At 39.1% G+C, this 19,366-nt stretch overlaps 1 protein-coding gene across 2 annotated transcripts in view; it reads left to right on the top strand.

Annotated features, from left to right (window-relative positions):
- NAV3 (neuron navigator 3) overlaps window positions 1–19,366 on the top strand; it is a 448,741-nt gene that overhangs the window by 310,872 nt on the left and 118,503 nt on the right. The window contains exons 9-10 of one of the 2 annotated variants that reach the window (XM_014963931.1): window positions 2,541–3,579; window positions 13,211–13,326. In XM_014963931.1, the coding sequence (XP_014819417.1) occupies window positions 2,541–3,579; window positions 13,211–13,326 (1,155 nt within the window). The remainder of the gene's footprint in view (window positions 1–2,540; window positions 3,580–13,210; window positions 13,327–19,366) is intronic. The other variant, XM_014963933.1, reaches the window with a different exon arrangement.

Genomic DNA, 19,366 nt, shown 5'->3' with positions numbered 1-19,366 from the left:
TGCAGAAACATTAAGGATACACATTAAATTGAAAATTAAACTCAAGTTAAAGCTCTCTGTAATTTTGTGATGTTGTTTAAGGTTTGTGAGATAGGGATCAAATAAGTACCGGTGGTTCCAGCAACCTGTGCATTTTTGCTATATATATAGCAAAACAAGCTGTTGATGAAACAGTAAATACTCTTCTTTTTACAATTCTCCCCCCAGTGAGTTTAATATTATATAGCAGGAAATACGGCAAGGCATGCATTCTTCTTTTTAACCAGAAAACATTTTTTTTGTAGTAAAACTAATAGCCTGAAGCCATACAAATGTAACAATTTATGCAACAGAGAGCAGTGGCATCCTGCTGTTCACTGACTGTTACATGTATTCTGCATTAGTTTTGCATATTCTTATGGTGAATTGTTCTGCAAAACTACTGAGATAGCTAAAGACCCCAATCCTCCTGTGTAATTAAAGCAAGTTTAGGGCAAGGCAAGACGTGTGCAAGAAGGTCCTTGTGCACACCCAGTCCTGGGCCATCAGCCACGGGGCTGATCCCTGGTATAAATTAAGGAAACCTGAGGGCTGCAGTAATTTCCAACAGCTGGTGTTGGCCTCAGGCTCTCTTCCAGGATCTGAGGCTCACCAGAAAATAGCAGCGGCTCAGCCGCAATTTCTGCCTTGGTCGCAAGGGAGGGATCAGCTCTGTGTCTGCCCAGCAAAGCTGCTCCATGAGCATGGTGCTACCTGGAGCTGGGGAATAAGCTGTAACCTCACCTGTCCCAGAAAATGCTCTGTGGCAACCCTTAGGAGTTAATGGTTTCTTGCCTAGTAACTGGATGCAGCAGAGCTGCTTGAAACCTTCTGTGAAGGTGGACTGAGCTCATTTAGTGCCGTGGGGTTTATATGTCAGGCTGAGGAGCTCGTGAAAATCCCTGGGCAGATGGAATTATACATCATCTATTGAAGGTGGAGGTGATTGGCCTGCTGGGTCCAGTTGTTAATAGCATTTAGCAAATAAAAGCTGTTACATTTCTGTCATGTTATTTTTTTTCACTTTTTTTTTTTTTAATTATCATATTATTATTTTTAAATTAAAAATTCTTAATGCTCTGTAGAGAAGTAAATTTTGCTACGTTTGCATGCTTCATTAAAGAAAATCCTGTTTAGGATGCTCAAAATCCTCCCTTTCCTATGTGTAGTAGGGGCCTTCAGACTTCCAGGTGGGTATTCTCATCCATACTAGGGCCTTAGTGCTGAGACTGCAAAAATGAAAACTACACGTAACTTCAAACTCTATGCTGAAGGGACAAATACCTTCGGTGTCCTCATCTACTGTATTATTCAGACAGGGGGACTCCAAGGCATGACTTTGACTTCATGTGTGTATGCAACACATCCAGCACTCTTTTTGCCATTATTGTAAACTATATTTGTATTGCATGGTTCATAGGCTTTCTTGTAGTGCAGACATATGCCTTATTCACTGGCAGTCTTGAGACAGAATGCCAAGACAGGATAGATACACTAAAAGGAAAATGCGTCACCTGCTGAAATAGCTATGTACCAAATATTTGATTGCCAGTACCACTTCATTTCTCTGGTGCTCCAGAGTAGTAGCATTTCAATAGTCTGATATATCTTGGAAATCCAAGCTGCATACAGAAGAGCTTTCGTGCTTTGCTTAATAAGGCTAGATGACTTTTTTGAAAGTCATGGTTGTCAATTACCGTAGTTTGATTATGGCAGAAGGAGTCTTGTTTTCATTGATTCTGAGGATTTGCTGAAGTTCCTGGACGATGTAAATGGTAGTGAAGGTACCAGAGCCATGTAAATGAACTTTCTGTACCTATCTGAGCTTCAGGCCTAAAACAATCATCGTTGCTGCACCCATGTAGATATATCATTGTAACTTGCAAGTACTGACACTGGTGAAATTCTTGATATATATTTTTTCCCATCTATGAAAGTGCACTTGGCTAAGTTCCTGAAGTCAGGTACTACAGGCTGCTAACTGTACTTAAAACCAAAAAAAAGTATAGTGACCTGCCATTTATTGCTTTTATGAATACTGATCTTATCACTTTAATTTCCTAATACTCAGTCCTCCTCCTGCCCAAAACCTCAGCACTCTAGCACATCTTTTACTTTCACTAAATGTCAAACCCCTCTTTCTCTGGTTTTGTTTTTCTTTCAATATTGTAGCATTCTTTTTTTCTTCCATGTTTCAGTGTTTTATTATTTACAGTGATTGGAAGAACTTCTTTATGACTTACTAAAGATACAATCTTTAATTGGAAGGTTTAATTTGCATAATGAAATGGTTACAAGGAAGGCATTTCCAGGGCTCTGTTGAGCTCATAGAAGTATTATACAACACTGTGATGGTGGGGGGGAAAGAAAGGCATTTTTGATTAGCATCCTTCAAGTGCTATGAACATATAAATTATGTTTATTGTGAATAACATGTAACTGTGTTTTAACTACCAGAGGAGTACGATAAGCAAAAGATGGGAGAATAACTGTACCATTATGGTTCTTTCTGGTTTTTTAAGCAGATTCACCAAAAGGCCCTCACCCATCTGCAGGCATGAATGGAAACGTGCAGCATCCCACCAGCACCGGGCAGCAGCAGGTCTCTGCCATACCCTCTCCAAGTGCCAGCAAGCCTTGGCGCAGCAAATCCATGAATGTCAAACACAGTGCAACCTCTACCATGCTGTCCGTGAAGCAGCCAAGTCCCGTAACCTCCCCTACTCCATCTTCAGACAGGCTCAAGCCCCCCCCTTCCGAAGGCGTGAAGCCCCCTTCATCTGGACAAAAATCTATGCTGGAAAAGTTCAAGCTGGTTAACGCTAGGACTGCTCTGAGACCTCCTTTGTCGCTGAGCTCAGCACCCAGTGACAGCGGGAGAGAGGATGATACCTTTTCAGAGTGTGGTGAAATGGATGTCTTAAGCGGTGGGGTAAACAGCGGCGGCTCCACAAGTAGCAGTCCTAAAGTATCACCGAAGTTAACCCCTCCAAAAGCTGGAAGCAAAAATCTCAGCAATAAAAAGTCTTTGCTACAGCCAAAGGACAAAGAGGAAAAGAACAGGGACAAAAACAAAGTTTGCACTGAGAAAACAGTCAAGGAAGAGAAGGACCAGGTCACTGAAACATCTACAAAGAAGAGCTCAAAAATTGCAAGCTTAATCCCAAAGGGAAGCAAGACAACAGCAGCCAAGAAGGAAAGTTTAATACCGTCTTCTAGTGGGATCCCGAAACCTGGATCGAAGGTGCCAACAGCAAAGCAGAGCACTTCAACTGCATGCACGGGAAGTAAGGAGGCTGAAAAACTGAGGACTACAAAAGGAAACCAGTCCCAATCAACACCAAAATCTCAGCTTAGCGAGAAGGCTTCTCCTTCCTCTGGTCTTGCTTCTTCTGACGGGAAAGAACCAAGCGCAGCTCTCACCCCGGGGTCCTCCACGGCTCTGTCAGCCCCGATGGCTACAAGCAGTGGCCAAGGCACAGGAAATGGTGTCGTCCAGCTTCCTCAGCAACAGCAATACAGTCACCCCAACACTGCCACAGTAGCTCCTTTCATTTACAGGTAAGGCCACAGAGGGAAATTGGGTTTGTGTTACCATTTGGGAAAGAGAGCTAAAATGGATTGAGCAATGGTGTATCACATATTATGTTCCTTATCTCCCAGTTTCTGTCACAGCATCACAGCATTTTTTCCTAATATTATTTTTTAATTAATGTTACTGTATGAACAATATCTTCCAAGAACTCTACCTAGCACTAAAGCAATCCACTGCAAATATTTGCCATTTAAAATACAGGATGTTTTGATCAGAAATGCAAATCACATGATACATTCCCTGTGCTGCTTTTGAAAGGTCACGGCTGAGTCAGGTTTCTAGTGTGAGTACTCTTGTTTGCAATTTAAGAACCTCAACATTTATTTGCTGGTATTCAGTAATATTTCTTAAAATACACAGTTCTCTTTAAAAATCCTGAAATAAACTGCTGACGTTTTCAGAATATGTAGCCGTACTAGTAGGATATTAGAGGAAGAACCATACACAACATTTTGGGCAGAGAGAAAAGGTTGCTCTTTGCAAGTCCTTTTCCTGTTTAGCGTTATACACGAACTAGGTATAGATTAACTACCATGGAGGCAGTTAATTTTTACAGGTGATACAAACTCTTCTAATGCCCAAGGCTCTGGAATAGAGGAGTGAACAGTTACATCTGTCAACATTTGTCTGAATTTATTTTGCTATATGATAAAGCGACTGAAGAGAAGCTGAGAGATTTCATGGTTGTACAGCTCAGAAGACAGAGTAAGTGCAGAAAGACTGGCAGGCTGGTTTGAGTAATGATTTCAGATGTCAGCTGTTGGAGGGCTTCAGCTACAGTTGTGGGTAAATTTAACATCTGATAAAATGACAAATACATTATTAGGCAAAATATACTGGCAGTTTTTGTTAGTGAGTTGCACTGTAGATAATCTTGGCTAAAGATTAAAGAGGTGCTGAAGTAGGCTCTGAGGGAGTATATATATCATTACACACATCTAAACAAAACATACCTTCAAAACCAATTTGGATGAGTGATAAACTGTTAAAGTTAATTCTGAACAAAAGCAGATCAGAAAATCATGTGGGGGAAGGCATAGTATAGGTTATATTTATTCTAATATGCAGTGGGTAGCCTCTTGAGCTTCAATTAAATATATCCCTGAATATGCTTAATATGCATGTTTCTTTATAGCTACTGCAATAGCTCAGTGATACAATTTGCAGCGTGGTACATAGGATGGCCTACATATGTGCATTAGGGTGCATATATAAAGAGAGAAAAAGAAGCTATGCTTTGCCTTCAGTTGCATGTGTCATTTAATGGCAATTTTATGACATATTGATGCCATTTCATTGCATGATGGAGATATCTTATCATTCTTTTAAGCTTCATCATGAAGCAAAATGCATTTTGAATTTTAAAGAAGCTTGCATCTTCCAGAAAAATTTGGTAATAATTGTCTGTTTGCTTCAAACAAACAGCAAAGGCGACTGTATTTGATGTTAAATCTCGCATGAAAATAAAATTCTCAGAGCCAAGGTCTGATCTCAGAATGCCATAAACCCACAGTAATAGAGCGACTTTGATGAGGTTACTTCAATGCGTATGTCCGCAACTGAGAGCAGAATCTGACCCAAAAATACACAGTAACTAAATTCCTTGCAATTCTCAAGGGCTTTGTAACAGTACACAATGACTTCATAGAAGAATATAAATATAACCAATATATCCAAATTTCCAAAGTCAGCATATTTATTTTTGTGGACATATGGCAAGTAGAGGTATGCATAAACCTGGGGTACTGTATTTACATTTTTTTGCTCTTAAAAATAACTGTTTTCTGAGCATTCACCTCAATTTATACACAGAATTTTCAGGTGTGCTTGCTAAAGCAGCTTTATAGATTAATGTCTTGATAAACAGTAGTTAGTATTTAGTCTAACGGTTTTTTACAGCTCGAAGATTGTCTAGGCTCTATGAGCTTGCAATGCAGTCCTTGTAAAAAGTTTCTATAAAATTTAGTACAAATGCAGTACATTTTATCCAGAATCCTGGTTTGTTGCTGATACCTGCAGATATAATCTATTTTGCAGTGTTTATTACTCAGGAGGATATTAATGTAGATTTATGAGTAAAAAACAAAAAGTATTCCAAACAGTTTCTTTGAGGCCAGCATGTATTTTGCTTAAACAGAGAGTGCAGTGCCATAGTGGTTATCAACACCCATGTTCTCAAAGAGTTGTGTATTTTTGTTAATGGACAGTAGATAGAAAATACTGTTTCACTAGGAGGTTTTGAGTTGATATATTGCACTATTCAGCTTTGCACTCTCGATGCTTTGTCCTGTCTGATATCACATTGTATTTTTATGCCTCTCAAACACCACAGCATGGAAATTCATATGGGATTATTACTTCTCTTCAAAGATTAGCAGCAACAGTCAGAGTTGCATTTGAGATAATCTAAATGAGTGTAATTTATATTCTTCCATCCTCTTCAGCAAGTGATTATTTATTTTCAAACGTTGTTGTGGATGTGTTATTTACAGCCCCTTATGTGTCACCTCTGAAGTTGACTGCAGGGTCCAACTGATATAAGAAAGGCTGAAGCAGATGTAATTCAGTTGCCAGAAAGCTTGACAAGAGAGATGCAGCAGGAAAAACAACTAAAAGGAAGGTGTAAGAGGCTATATAATTGTTTAAAATATACCAACCACTATTCAAATTGCACGTTCTTCTACACAGACAAAATTGAAGGAAGATGGAAATTGTGCCATCTGCCAGGGTCCCTTAGACTCGTATTGAAAGTGGCCATAGAATTTAGTTATCTTCCCAGTGGTGCATAACTTTCAGATGAAGAGTAATGCAGAAGTTCAGTGCTTACTAGGTTACAGCAAAAACAGGGAAAAAAAAGCAACATTAATGAAAACTTAAAAACAATCTGAATCTTTTTCCTAAAATCTTAGCGAGACAATAACAACCTAATTGCTCAGTTTCTAGCTTTCCTATGCATTGCTCAAAAGTGCAATATAACCTGGGATTCCAAACATTTTCTTGCACAGAGAAGAGCCTGTTGTATGCAATCATTGCTTTATTTTTGTGAGTCAAATTGTGTAAGTTTGCATTATATTCATAAAATGGGTAACATAACTAATAGTCCCAGGAGTAATCAGATGTCACCTCACTCCATGGGGCAAATCCTTACTTGATGTAAATCATCATAACCCTACATGAAATATGTGATATGCTGGCAATTAGCATTTGCTGTGGATTTGCACAGGAGTATTTCAACAGGAGAACATTGAGTTGTAATTGGACGTATGTACTGCAGTTCAGTTTTATTTTGTTGGCTCCTCCAGTAACTGCTGTAGGAGCTTAGTGGGTCTCTTTTCCATGACTGGAATATAGAATCTGAAGTGCCCAAATCCCAGGGGCTGTGGTGCTCAGGAGTTGCTTATTGTCTGAAATTCTGGAAGTATAGAAACTGCTGCAGGGAGTTGGCTGACCGCTCGTCATCCTGAGCTACACTTCTATGTTGTGCATCACTTAAATTTCAGTTCTTCAGCTAAATTTGTAGTTTAATGATAGCAACATCTGGAATAAATTTCAGCACTGTCTGAATTGAGACCTTGCAGAGATACTCTTTCAGTGTCAATACTGGACTACCAAAACCATTTTGGCACTCCTTTTGTCCCTGAAGAATAAGAAACTGGTAACTTCAGCTGCCTAATGGACTAGTATAGAGAAGATGGGGCCAGACTCTTCTCTGAAATGCAGGGTGATAGCATGGGAGGTAAAAGATGCAAGTTACAGCAGGGCAGATGCTGACTAAAAGTTAGAAAAAATATTTCTACCTTGAAGGTAGAGCAGGCTGCCCAGAGAATTTTTGGAAGCTCTGCCCTTGGACCTATTCAAGACTCAACCAAATGAGGCCCTGTGCAGTTTACTGTACTGAGACCTGCTTTGAGCAGGTCATTGAACCAGGTGGCATCTAGAACATCTTTCTGATCTTTATTACTTTCTGATTCTGTGAGGACTAAAGCATTCACTATATAGACGCAGAGAAAGGAAATATCAGTATAATAAACAAACATGTTAGCAGGTACTAAAATCTCCTTCCTATCTATCTCCTTTCCTATATGGTGATTGAAACAATTCTATTACTAGAGTGTAGCTTCAAGGGCGCATGGGAAGTGCAGAGCTGTGACAGATGGGAAGGAGGAAATAATCTGGTTGCACCTCTGGAGGCGCAGTGAAATTCAATTCCAGCTGCCTGTTCAGGATGTTTTTATACTGGCTTGGGGAAAAAATTAAACTGCTTTTCATGGATCCTGCAAACACAGCGTCTGCGGGGTTTGTTGAAGCCAAATTTATGTCCAGTTTTAATGACTAGAAGCTACTTCTGGTCACTGATTGTGGAGTTAAAATTAAGTTTTCAGTAAAAGACATTCTCTCAGTTAATTGTGTTTGTTAATAATAGATTGTGCTGCTAAACATACTGCAACTATTTCTTTAAAAATGTGATGATTCAAAGTTATATTGCGGTGCTTTATTGATTTCCATTATTTACATTACTGTTGTTAAAATAAAGCAACAGTCACCACCAAAATTTTGCAATTGTAGGTAGGAATAAACATTGCCACCCACCAGTTTTCGTTGTAACAAAAACACAGTGTTTAGAAAAAGCCTCCCATTTTCTCATGCTTGATTTTCTAGTAATTGTGCAAGAAAAGTTTCCAGTGTAGAGATGTGGGCTTAAGAGATGGGAAGGAGGATAACAAATCAAGAAACCAATATCAACACATACTTGATTAAAACTGAGTTGAAACAGTAGCTTTATATTCCGAAGTTATTCTTCTAAATGGCCATACAGACAAGTGTGGCCTTATTCCTTTGACTAAATAATCAGTAAAATGTAGGATAAAGAGACAATAAGGATATTCTATCCAGTCTTCTGTCACTGCCAACCATATTAACCCTTTCATAAACCAACTAAGCTTTATTTTAAAATAGTTAATGCTCACTAATCCGACAGGAAGTTTACCTCATCTCATTGTTAGAAATTGCTTACTATCTACATGATGAGACTGCACCCATTTATTACTGTGTTAATATTGTCCTTTAACTTAAAAAGTAGTTTTCCCTCTTGTTGATCATCCTTTTTAAATATCTGAGGGAATACTCCCGTCCTCTTCCTTCTCTTTTGCAAGGCTAAGCCAAATTGTCTCTTTTCTTTCCTTTCAGAAGGGTTTCTTCTCCCGCATGAGCATCCTAGTAGCCTTTCCCTGCAGCTGTTCCCAATTTAGCTCACGTCTTGAACATGGGTGATCAAACTGCTCATGTTCCAGATGTGGTCCTGCCAGTCTGTTGCACTGACAGTGATACACATTGAAGACAGCTGCACCTCAGAGAGTTGTTGGAAAAAAACCCCAACAATCCAGCATATTGATTTGATATCTTTTGGAATGTCAAGTAAAAACCAAACAAATCTTTGATGTTATCTGTGTTTATCAAAGGTTGGCTATTTCGATAGACAGGAGATGACTGACTGCGTTAAAGACAGCTTATTAAGTACTGTTCCAAATTCTGTTCTTAATTACTGCTGTATGGGCTCATTTTAATCAAAGTGAATGAGCTTCTGCAGGTGTGATTGAGAGCAGGATTTGCCCATTAAGCGAGTTCTATGTTCTTACAAATAGGTAGCATATAACTTGCTGGGCTGGGGATAAATATATTCTCTGATTGCCATGATTAAAATAGAAAACAGATTGTCCTGTTTTCATGACGGTTGCCTAAATTAACCTGTGCTGCAGATGCATAGCACTGGGAGAAATGTCAACAGGGCTGCTTTGACTAAACTGAAATTCTTTTCACTTTCCTTGATGTCAAGAGGGATGCAAGGATTTAAATCTTTTTTTAAGGCAGTGGGCTGTGAATAGGTAGAAGATAAAAACCATTTGTTAAGGCCAATGTGTAAGGTTAATGAGAAGATCTTTTAATTTGCTGTTTTCTAGCCCCGAGCTTAATCTGTACTGCAGTCCTGCAGAGATCACTTATTTCATTCATAGCATTAATATGGCCCAGAGTAAGAAGTAAAAGCCAGAAGTATAGGGGAAGACAAATCTGCAAATTTCACCTTTTTTTTTTCCCATCCTTATTCAAATTTAGCACACCCTGTAACAGGCCTAGAGCAAAGCAACTTGAAGTTTTAGGCACCCAGTCTATACCTGGAGCTCCTTACTGCCCAAGAGCTGGGCCTCCTACATGGGTTCACTTGGAAATCATGCACCACTAGACCAGTCTCAGCTCATCCAGGCTAATCTCAGCTCCGGAAAAAAAACAGGGCCTTGGCCATCACACATCAAAAATCAGGGTTGCTGTGGAAGTCCTGCAGCTGGCAACCCAGTGGAGATCTGGTGGGAGAAGAGCAATTGGTGAGAGCCCCATCCCCAGGTTCCTCAGAATACCTCCATCATGGCTGCCCAAAGGCTGCGCAGGTGCCTTTTGGCCCATCATTTCCACAATAAATAACCAGTTTTCTCAAGTAAGCAGAACTTAAACTGCTGCTCAATCCATAGTCCTCAGTGGGATTTCTGTTCTTGCCTCAAATAATTAGAATAATTGATGTTCTTACTAAATTAAACATAAAAATGCTGAATGAAGTCAGTACAGCAGTTTCTTTGTTATCTGTTTTGATTGGAAATCACATTTATCTTACATTATATTTAAACTTTCAAGTTTAAAGTAAGATAAAAGGGGCATTTCATGCTTCTTAGATCTGTTATTTCAGGCTGCCTATAAATTTCAGAAAACCACATCGTATTTACATTTGGTTTGTGTTTCCATGGTTTTATTTCTACAAATTAAATCAAACATATTTTAATTATTTGTGTTATATGATCTTTGTTATTCAGTGTTTTTACTTTAAGGCTTAGATTCTAATGCCATCTTATGTCCCAGAAACTCAATTTTCTGCTGCAATTAATCCCACAGATCAGATTCTAAAATCTGAAATGGAAATCTTTGCAAGTCTCTCTTCTCACAGTGTTTTTCAACTTCTCTTCCTGATTATAGCCGCATCAGGTTTTTGAAAATGGAAAAAAAGCCAACTCTGAAGAATGGAAATGTGCTTTAATTGGTACTTGGTATACCTAAATGTTTTGGTGTCACCTGGGCAAGCAAGTTGTGAACAAATGAAAACTTGTATTCATTGTTATTTTAAGTAAACAAGTTCACTCATCAATGCTGAAGTTTACATAATTGCTGTAGATAACTCATTACTTGTTTGTACTCTTGGAGGGAGAGCCAGTCCTTTTAACATAGTATTTGTGTTCCCATACAGTGATGTATTTGTCTGTACAGGCAATAGTCACTGCCAGAGGGTAGTCCAGGTCATTGAAGTTCTGTTTTACCTAACCCCATTCACTAGTTGAAGAATCAAGTGCAAATGCTGAGTATTGGTGCGCGGTGAGAGTCCAGTCCACTTAATCCTTTTTCTGATGATAGATGTCCACGTAAACAAGAATGGAATATTTCTATCCTCTCTTAGAAGATAGCTTACATGTAAGGCTGTCAGTCACTCAGGGAAGGGTTTGCATCACCCTTCTGGGTTGATGCAGTGATTGATGTAAGAACAGTTGCAAAATCAGGAAAATGATGCCATAGAAAGAGAAGAGATGAAAAGTATCCCTTTTTGTTTTTAACTAGAAGTGGACTGATGTAAACTCCATATACATTTTGTGGAGACTGCTGGGAATACTTGATTGGCACCCACCTCGCTGCGTGCTCTTCCTACAAGACCAAAAGCTGTCTACTCTTTTCTACAATTCCTCTTAACAAACTCCAGCCTTGCTCTGGCTCCAGCCCTGGCAGCTCCGTGATTTGGGTTCAACAAGAAGAGTGCAGATCACATCAATTACCTTTGTCATTATTATAAGTGCCTTTTTCTGAAGTGTGTTTTTGGGCTGATGGTTCACCCTGAGCTGATCCAGCAGTAAGTTTCGGCACCAACCCAGACAGGAGTACTCCTGAACATTCATGGCATATCACAGTGTCTTTCACTGAAAGCAGAAGTATCTCTCATTTGTTTTAATGATTTGAAACAATGTGATGAAAACAAGTGGATGGTGAAATTTTGGGATGTGATCACTGAGGAGGGATAGAGTGGGCTTTTTGTTATTTAGGACACTGTTTTCAAGCATGAAATATAAAATTACATTCAAGGTCAGTAGGATATAGTTAACCTTGCAACATGTGCTGAGCTTTTGTTTCCGGTAGTGAGTGACAGAACGAAATAGTAGACGAGAACCAAAAAGAGTTTTTTTATAGAGCAGTTGTCTGTTTCTAGCATCCCAAAAGTACAGAAATTGATAAGAAGAGTGCATCAGATCAGGCATAATTTACATTTCCATTTCTGTGTAAGTAGAGTCAGAGTAAAATGATTCTAATCAACAGATGCCACCATGACAGTACTTGTGCCATTGTACGTGCATATATATCTGCTCCCTCATTTACTGTCATGAATTTCTGAACAAATCTATTCAGTAAGTAACTCTGAAGAAAATGTTAACTGGAAAGTTACTTCATAAAATAAGTTGCCATAAAATTCTTTTAAGACATAAGTCACTGTTTTTATCAGTTTTACTTATAAAATACACATTCATTACAATTAAATATCTGATTTTACAGGTTAGTTGATAATTGGAAAAACTTTATGGTAAATTTTGATAACTGAACTATAATTGTACTATTTTAAAATTAGGATATAAATATTTCACAAGTCTTTTAAGAAATCAAATGACTAGCTGTGCTGTTCATGTCAGGAAGGCTGGAGGAACTAAGTGAAGACTTTTAATCTATTTTATTTTGAAAAGCAGCTAATGTATTTTATATGTATTCTTTTGCTGTATACAAATGTGGTATAGGTTGCTTTTTAATGGCATTGTGGTTCAACAGTTCATGTGTAAGCTAGATGCTACAGCTGCTTCTTAAGAGACAATAATTGTGTCATCTATTTTGTATTATCATTCATGTGCTTGAGTATTTCTTGCTGCTTACCATTATGCAATAGCAAATAACTGTGTTCAACAAAGGGTACCCATTATATTTTATCAACAATATCCACAGAAATATACCGTCACAGAAAATATGGGCTATCTGTTAGCAAGTTAATGGAAAAACTTTTATTATCCCATTTTCCCAGAAGGCATATAAGGGGCATTATCAAAAGAAGCTGCACATACATTTAAATATCTGGGCCAGATTTCCATTCCAGCCTTGCATAAGCTTCTTCCCACATGGCCTTTCTGGCTTAATATTTCAGTAATTACAAGTTTTCATTTCCCTTATATATGTGCAAGGATGTGACTTAAGCAATTTAAATGGATTCTGCCCGTATCTGGTTGACACCTCTTGCAGAGAAAAAGAGAGGAAACAAGATGGCTCTGAGTTGTTCTTGAAGAGAGAGAGACAGACAGAGTTCCTAGTTGCATACAAATTTGTGTAGCTGGAGTCAAACTAACACAGAAAGAATGTGACATTCATGGTATTTTCACCATATAGTGATACAATTCCAGATGGAGCTAAAGTAACATTTGTTTTTTATTCATACACGAATGACAGATAATAATAATCAATCCTCTTGCTTGATTTCAGAACTCTCTCAGAAAATGACAGTACCTCTTTACCACCTGCTGACTCCTGCACCAGTCCTACTAAAATGGATTTGTCGTTCAGTAAGACTGCCAAACAGTGCCTAGAGGAGATATCTGGTGAGTAACAACAAGCCAGGAGAAGCCTGTGAACATCTTTGTTTACATCTGTTTCTTACCAGGAGCTTTGCAATGCCTTGAAATAATACTTCTAACCTCTATTCATGAGCGGTATTAAATATGCAGAAAATGTGGGTCATGCACAGTTAGTACTTCAAATGCACAGCTCTTTTCTGAACTGGTGCCGTCTGTTCAAATATCTTCATCATTTTGCAGAAATTGGGCTCAAGGTAGGGTTTCATGTCATAATTATTTTCTAGTCATGTTGAATGTTCCAAGAGAAGTGGTGGAAAGTAGAGTTCAGAATGTTTGACACTTGCATTTAAGATCAACAAATTAAATCATAACATGACAACTGAGACATAAATTACATAAGTTATATTTTCTCTTTATAAATGAATCTACATTCAGAAAACAAACAAGTCCTTACTATTGTATCTGACTGTTAAGCTCTTGCTAGAGCTAAGCTTCTAAAAGTTGTGTTCTGGAATTCCTTGTGAACCTGGAGTAAAGTCCGTACTAGGTTGCAAATGTGAGGGGATTTTTTTTTTATCATATTGGGATAATTTCCTTTGAAGTCAACAGAGCCACACTGATTTACATGAGCCCAGAATCTGGCTATAACTCTGCCTATGGATGCATAAACAAAAGTATGTCACAGCTGACTTTCTCATCAGGACAGAATTGCACTTCAGGGTTGTGTGGGAGTACTTTCAATGGGACTCTTTGCCAGAGCTGTTTTGTTGGGGCTTGGAGATTTATTTTTGTTGTTGTTGTTTTGGTTTTTTCATTAGCATCCATACTCCTATAATTTTTACAAGAATAAAAGGTAAAATCCTGTCCCTTTGGATTCACTTGTGGTTTTGCCCTTTTATTCCACATTTTTAACTTTCAAATGGATTTATTACGAGTCATGCAGTGCTTCTTACACAGGATATAACTCACTTAAAGCACTAATTTGACACATCGGTCTAAAATTATCTCTCCACCAGAAGGGAAATCAGATGGCCCAGCTTTGTGGGACTGTCTTAGCATTTAGCTGACTCATACTGAAATTGAATTTTTGTCCTGGTTTGTCTCAGTCCCTTTGGAAGTTTTCTGAGGCTAACATCCCTTATTTGCACAGCCAGCTTTTGTCATAAATATGTTACCCTGAAACATGGTGAAATGTTCCCTGGAGGTGGCATATGCCTTTTAAAATTAATGTAAAAAATAATTTTTAATTAATCCAGAAATCAGACTGATTGGTCTTGCATGTATAAAGAGTATAATTGAAACACTTATATAAATCAAAAGATGCTTCAAGGAATTATCAATAGAGATGCTAAAAAAAAAAGATATTGATTCAGTACCTGCTGAAATGATCAAACAGGCTATCAGGTCTCCTGGCCTTTTACTGTTCTGAACAGAAATGGAACAGCATAAAAAGGAAGAAAATGACATGAAGGACACTAGACATCAGAGATGTTTCTAATCTGGTTATTCAGACTGACATTAGCAGTTGACTGACATAACAGGCAGCAAAGCAGGACCACTGAAAAAATGCGGTCAATAGTTTGTTGTATACAGAGGAAAACAGATGTGTGTCATCTATAATTGACTGTTAGCAGCAAAAAGAATGAATGGATTAAGTACTATATGTGCTCAATAAATTATTGTTTTTGTTGGTTAACTATCACCAAGTCATTGGTGATTCTGTCACTAGTGAACCTGCAAGGAAAAAAACTTGTGTCATAGCCATTCAGGGCAATATTTCATGATGGATTAGCCAAGAGAAAGGACAATTAAATTCTGTTACTTAGGAGCATCTTTATTCTGGTGTGATCAATGGATTATATTGGTAATAGCAAAGAATAAGTTATTTCCTTGATTTAGTTACTAATATCCAGGGTGTTAAGAGATGAATCCAGAGTTCCTTTCACTTGGATATTATCATTTTCCTGAAATCTTTCACTGCTGCTGTGGATGGGCATCAACTTTATATAACCGCAATCTTCTTTTGCAACTTGAGTGCCAAACACACCAGTATATGGTAGGCAATAAGGATCAATAAGGCTCATGCAAGGGGCTGAGCATCTGTGGAAACCACTGAACGGCTTGTAGGAGAGGGTTTTTAAAGTGCTGTCCCACCTGTATTGTGTTTCTGCTTCATTAGTTTTTATTATTTTTACAGAGCCAAATATTTGCAAGTAAGGCTAACATGCTCAGGACTAAGATATCTTCACACATATCATTGTATAAACTGTTTCTCTACTTTCAGAATATTTACACACTCATGTTTGTTGTTGTCCCTTGGCTGAAGATTACTGCTCCCACATCTAGCCAAGTGGATCATATCAGAGCTCCTAATCCACTTCAGGGCTAAACCAGGCAATAAATCTTAAATGAATGCTGTTAAGCGTGGCTGGTTCGAGGCTTCTCTACAATATAGGCAAAACTTGGATGGGGATAAAATAATTTTTAAAAGATTTAGAAGTGGTTGTTCAGGCACCATTCTCTCTGAGTAATTCAGGATACCAAAACCAAGCTAGTTTCCTTGCTCTAGTGGTGGGTTGTCGTGGCTCTGTTTTCTGTGCCCAGCAAGGGAGTTCACTTACCTTCGTCACTGACTCAACACCAGTGGTGAGGAAGTAGAGAGGAAGAACAAGAAGCTGTAGGGATAGTTTCCAGCTCTCATCTTCTCTGTCTTCCTCCCTGTTTCTAAGGGAGATGGCTACCTTTAAAACCTCTCCTGTCTTCCACTCTGCAAGTCATCACTGGGTTTATTTGCACAGCCATGAGAGGAGGATAGTGCTGGAAGGCAAGGGAGATGGTGAGCCTGGTGTAAGCAAGGACTCAGAGGTGCTGCCCTGATAACCTGAATAACCTCTTTATTTATAGTTTGTACCCATAAATCTGTTGCCCTAGGTAATTTCCCACATGTCTTATGCCTAAATCCAGTTGTGTCTCTTGACAGAGCTACTGTAAATTTGAGTTTCTTCACTGTTCCTCCACCTCTGCTGGGAATTTGGTCCAGATGTGATCTGAAGTGCTTCAGACTTTTTTCTTACTTTTTTTTTTTTTTTCCTTAACTCCGACTATTCCACAGCTCAGCCAGAGCAGTCCCAGATGTCTCTATGGTGCACGTGCAGATCAGCAGTACATCACATGCACAGTAGGTCTAAGGCTTCCTGCACACCTTGGATCTCCTCTGTGTCCATGGTGCCAGTGATACCTGTACACATGCTGGATGAGTCCCACTTGTAGGCATGGGTCACCTGTGCACTGTTTTTGGTGCATTCTGCCTACAGTAAACTCATTACACATGTGGCACACAGATGTGTAGGCTTCTGTCCAGGAAATCCCAGACAGAAGTGTGGGAGTCCTAGATAAAGACCAGTTTTGTAGTCAAGCATGAACACTCTTTCTTGCATGTGCTTTATGGACCAGTTGCCCCAACAAGACTACTCAGTATCTATGTTTTTGCAAAACTGGAGCGTAACTTTATAGGGAGGATTTCAAAATGAGAATGAGAAGAAAGGCTGATAAATAATCCACTTTGGCACTTGTTTTTCGTGGTATGACTATAAACAATTATTCAGACTTTCTTACCCAGTATTCCTACTTGTAGTAGCTGTGACATTTATCAGTCTCTGCTGCAAGTTTATTGGAGAAGGATGTCTGAAAGTTAATTATTTAATAATCCATTGTAAACTGTACATATCAGTAGCTATAAAGTATTATTTTATTAAATCAGTGATAGTGTTTGGCTTTAACAAGTGTTTACATGTTCAAAGAGCTTAATGCAAAGTATTTGATTAAATAATTATTCATGAATTTACAAATATTGACTCATTATAAAAAAAATCCAAGGGATGAAGCAGAAACAAAACAGAAATTTTAGGAGTTATAGACCAATATCAATGGCAGGATTAGCATGAAAACATGCAATCTTCAAGCTTTTATGTTTACTGTGTTTCTTTTTTGGTCTCTGAGAGAAATAGTTAATTAACAGTTGTTGAAATAGTTTACAATATTTTTTTTCAAGTAAGCTTGTCTGAAGAGATTCATAATCTTATGCATTTGCAGATCTATTACATAATTCATTTGTAAGGCCCCAAACTATGTACTGAGACTTCAAAGAAAGTCTTATCTGGCAGCAGAAGTTGTCCCCAGATTATTAGTTCTCAAAATAATTTTTATCATTCTTTTTATGAAAGAGACAACAAAAATAAGGTAACATTTTACACTGACTATGATGGGCTGGGGAAGTGTCTGGTGCTGTTCGTGATTTAAACGTGTTCCTGTGTGGTGGGTGGGGAATACATTGAATTGCAAGGTAGTTGCTCTCCTGTCGTCTTCTATACTGTCTGCATAGTTTAGAAAGACGCATTTGCTTATTAATATATTTAATACATTTTAAATGGAGGAATAAGCTTTATAAAAGTATTTTTTCAATAAATAAACCTGGGCATTTTCCACATTACAATTTGAGGTTTTCTCAAATGATCCCTTACAGAGAAGTGTGGTAAAGCAGAAGGATAAATTCAGTGTTCTTTGTGCTGAGCACTTAGTCCAAGGTGTATCTGAGGACGATTCATGATGATCTGTCTACCAAGTAAGGCAGTACAATTAACGAGAGAAAAGTTCATATAACCTTGTAATTTAGGGCAGTAGTATAGAGTTTGTCACACAAAGGCTGAATGAAGGTGGTGTGATTAGCCTCAGTACCTCCATATCCCAGCATTTGACTCATGTTCTTAATGCATGTAGAAAGGGAAATGAGACAGGCGGATGCTGGAGCTGCCAAATACCCTCTTGTGGCTCCCACACAGTTCAAGCATCATTCCTGTGCCTGGATGATGATCTGTGACCCATGTCCTGCTGGAGCTGGGCTGCAGTGAATAGCTCAGCTGGGAGAAGAAACAGGTCAGGAGAGATACTGAGACCCAATGGGTTATCCAGATTCCAGCTGTACCCCTACCAGAGACCCTTCCAACCTGGAGTGATGAGGCACCTAGTGCCAACATCGTATGGCTCATGGGGTGAAGACATTTCATTCCCTACCATAAGTTTTTCTGCTCCCAGCTGGACTGAGGACTAAATATAAGTAACAGCAGTCTTTTATCGTCTGTTTACACTCAGAGCTGAGCATCCGCACCGCACGTTGCTTCCCTAGCAGAGCAACACTTAGCATGAGGGAGTACGCCCTGTCTGCTGGGCTTACTGAGGACAGATACAGCACCCCAGTAATGCCTGCTGCATACCACCAGGCAGGCATGCCATCAGCTTGGCAAGGAGGCAGAACAGTTCTGTACCTGCCTACAGCTGGCCATGGAGACAAGTCACTGACTGAAGCTGTTCAGGCATGAAAGGGTGGGTGAGGAAGTTCCCGTTCATTTATTTGGAGTATCGGGAAGAGGTTCAGCCTTGCTGTTTATGGTAGGAAAGGTCCTGTTGCCTGCTGTGCTGCATGGAGCCAAGTCGTTGTGCTTCCTCTACACTTAAAACATAACAACTGAGAATGGTGTACCAATTTGAGACCAAGCTGAGATTTTAAAACCATTATGTGGGAAAAGAATGAGGTTGCCCTTCATTTTGCAAATTCCCTATTCTAAATACAGCCCTGTGAAGCCTTTCTAATAACCTAAACAGCTTCCTCAGCTGTGCTGAACAGACGGTTACAGCCGCACGGTGCCGGCAGTGCGTACCGGTGCAGGAGCACGTGGGCAGGGCTGGAGCTCCACTTCCTCAGCTGGGACCATGTCAGCATCCACACCAGCACCTTCATAACAACCTTTTAAGGGCCCATATGTCACTGCAACTGGCAGACCCTGCGAGTAAACACAGCGGTGTTACCTTTTGTCTCCATGCGGAAGAAGTGGCAGGCATTTAATATTTGGGATGATTTTGTACTCAGGCTGACAGAGCATTTTTCATGTCTCCTCTTACTTTGAGTTTGTGGGCGAGGTGGGGAGGGGAGTGGTACCTCCTTTTGTTGTGGACTCTGTCTTTCTAGGAATGCGTCAGTGATTTAATACTGAAAACCATCACTGGTTGA

This window comes from Calidris pugnax, unplaced genomic scaffold (assembly GCF_001431845.1).
Source record: "Calidris pugnax isolate Ruff unplaced genomic scaffold, ASM143184v1 scaffold44, whole genome shotgun sequence".
In the NCBI taxonomy this organism is placed as follows: domain Eukaryota; kingdom Metazoa; phylum Chordata; class Aves; order Charadriiformes; family Scolopacidae; genus Calidris; species Calidris pugnax.
Note: the sequence above shows the minus strand (reverse complement) of the source record. Positions and strands in the feature narration are given on the sequence as shown.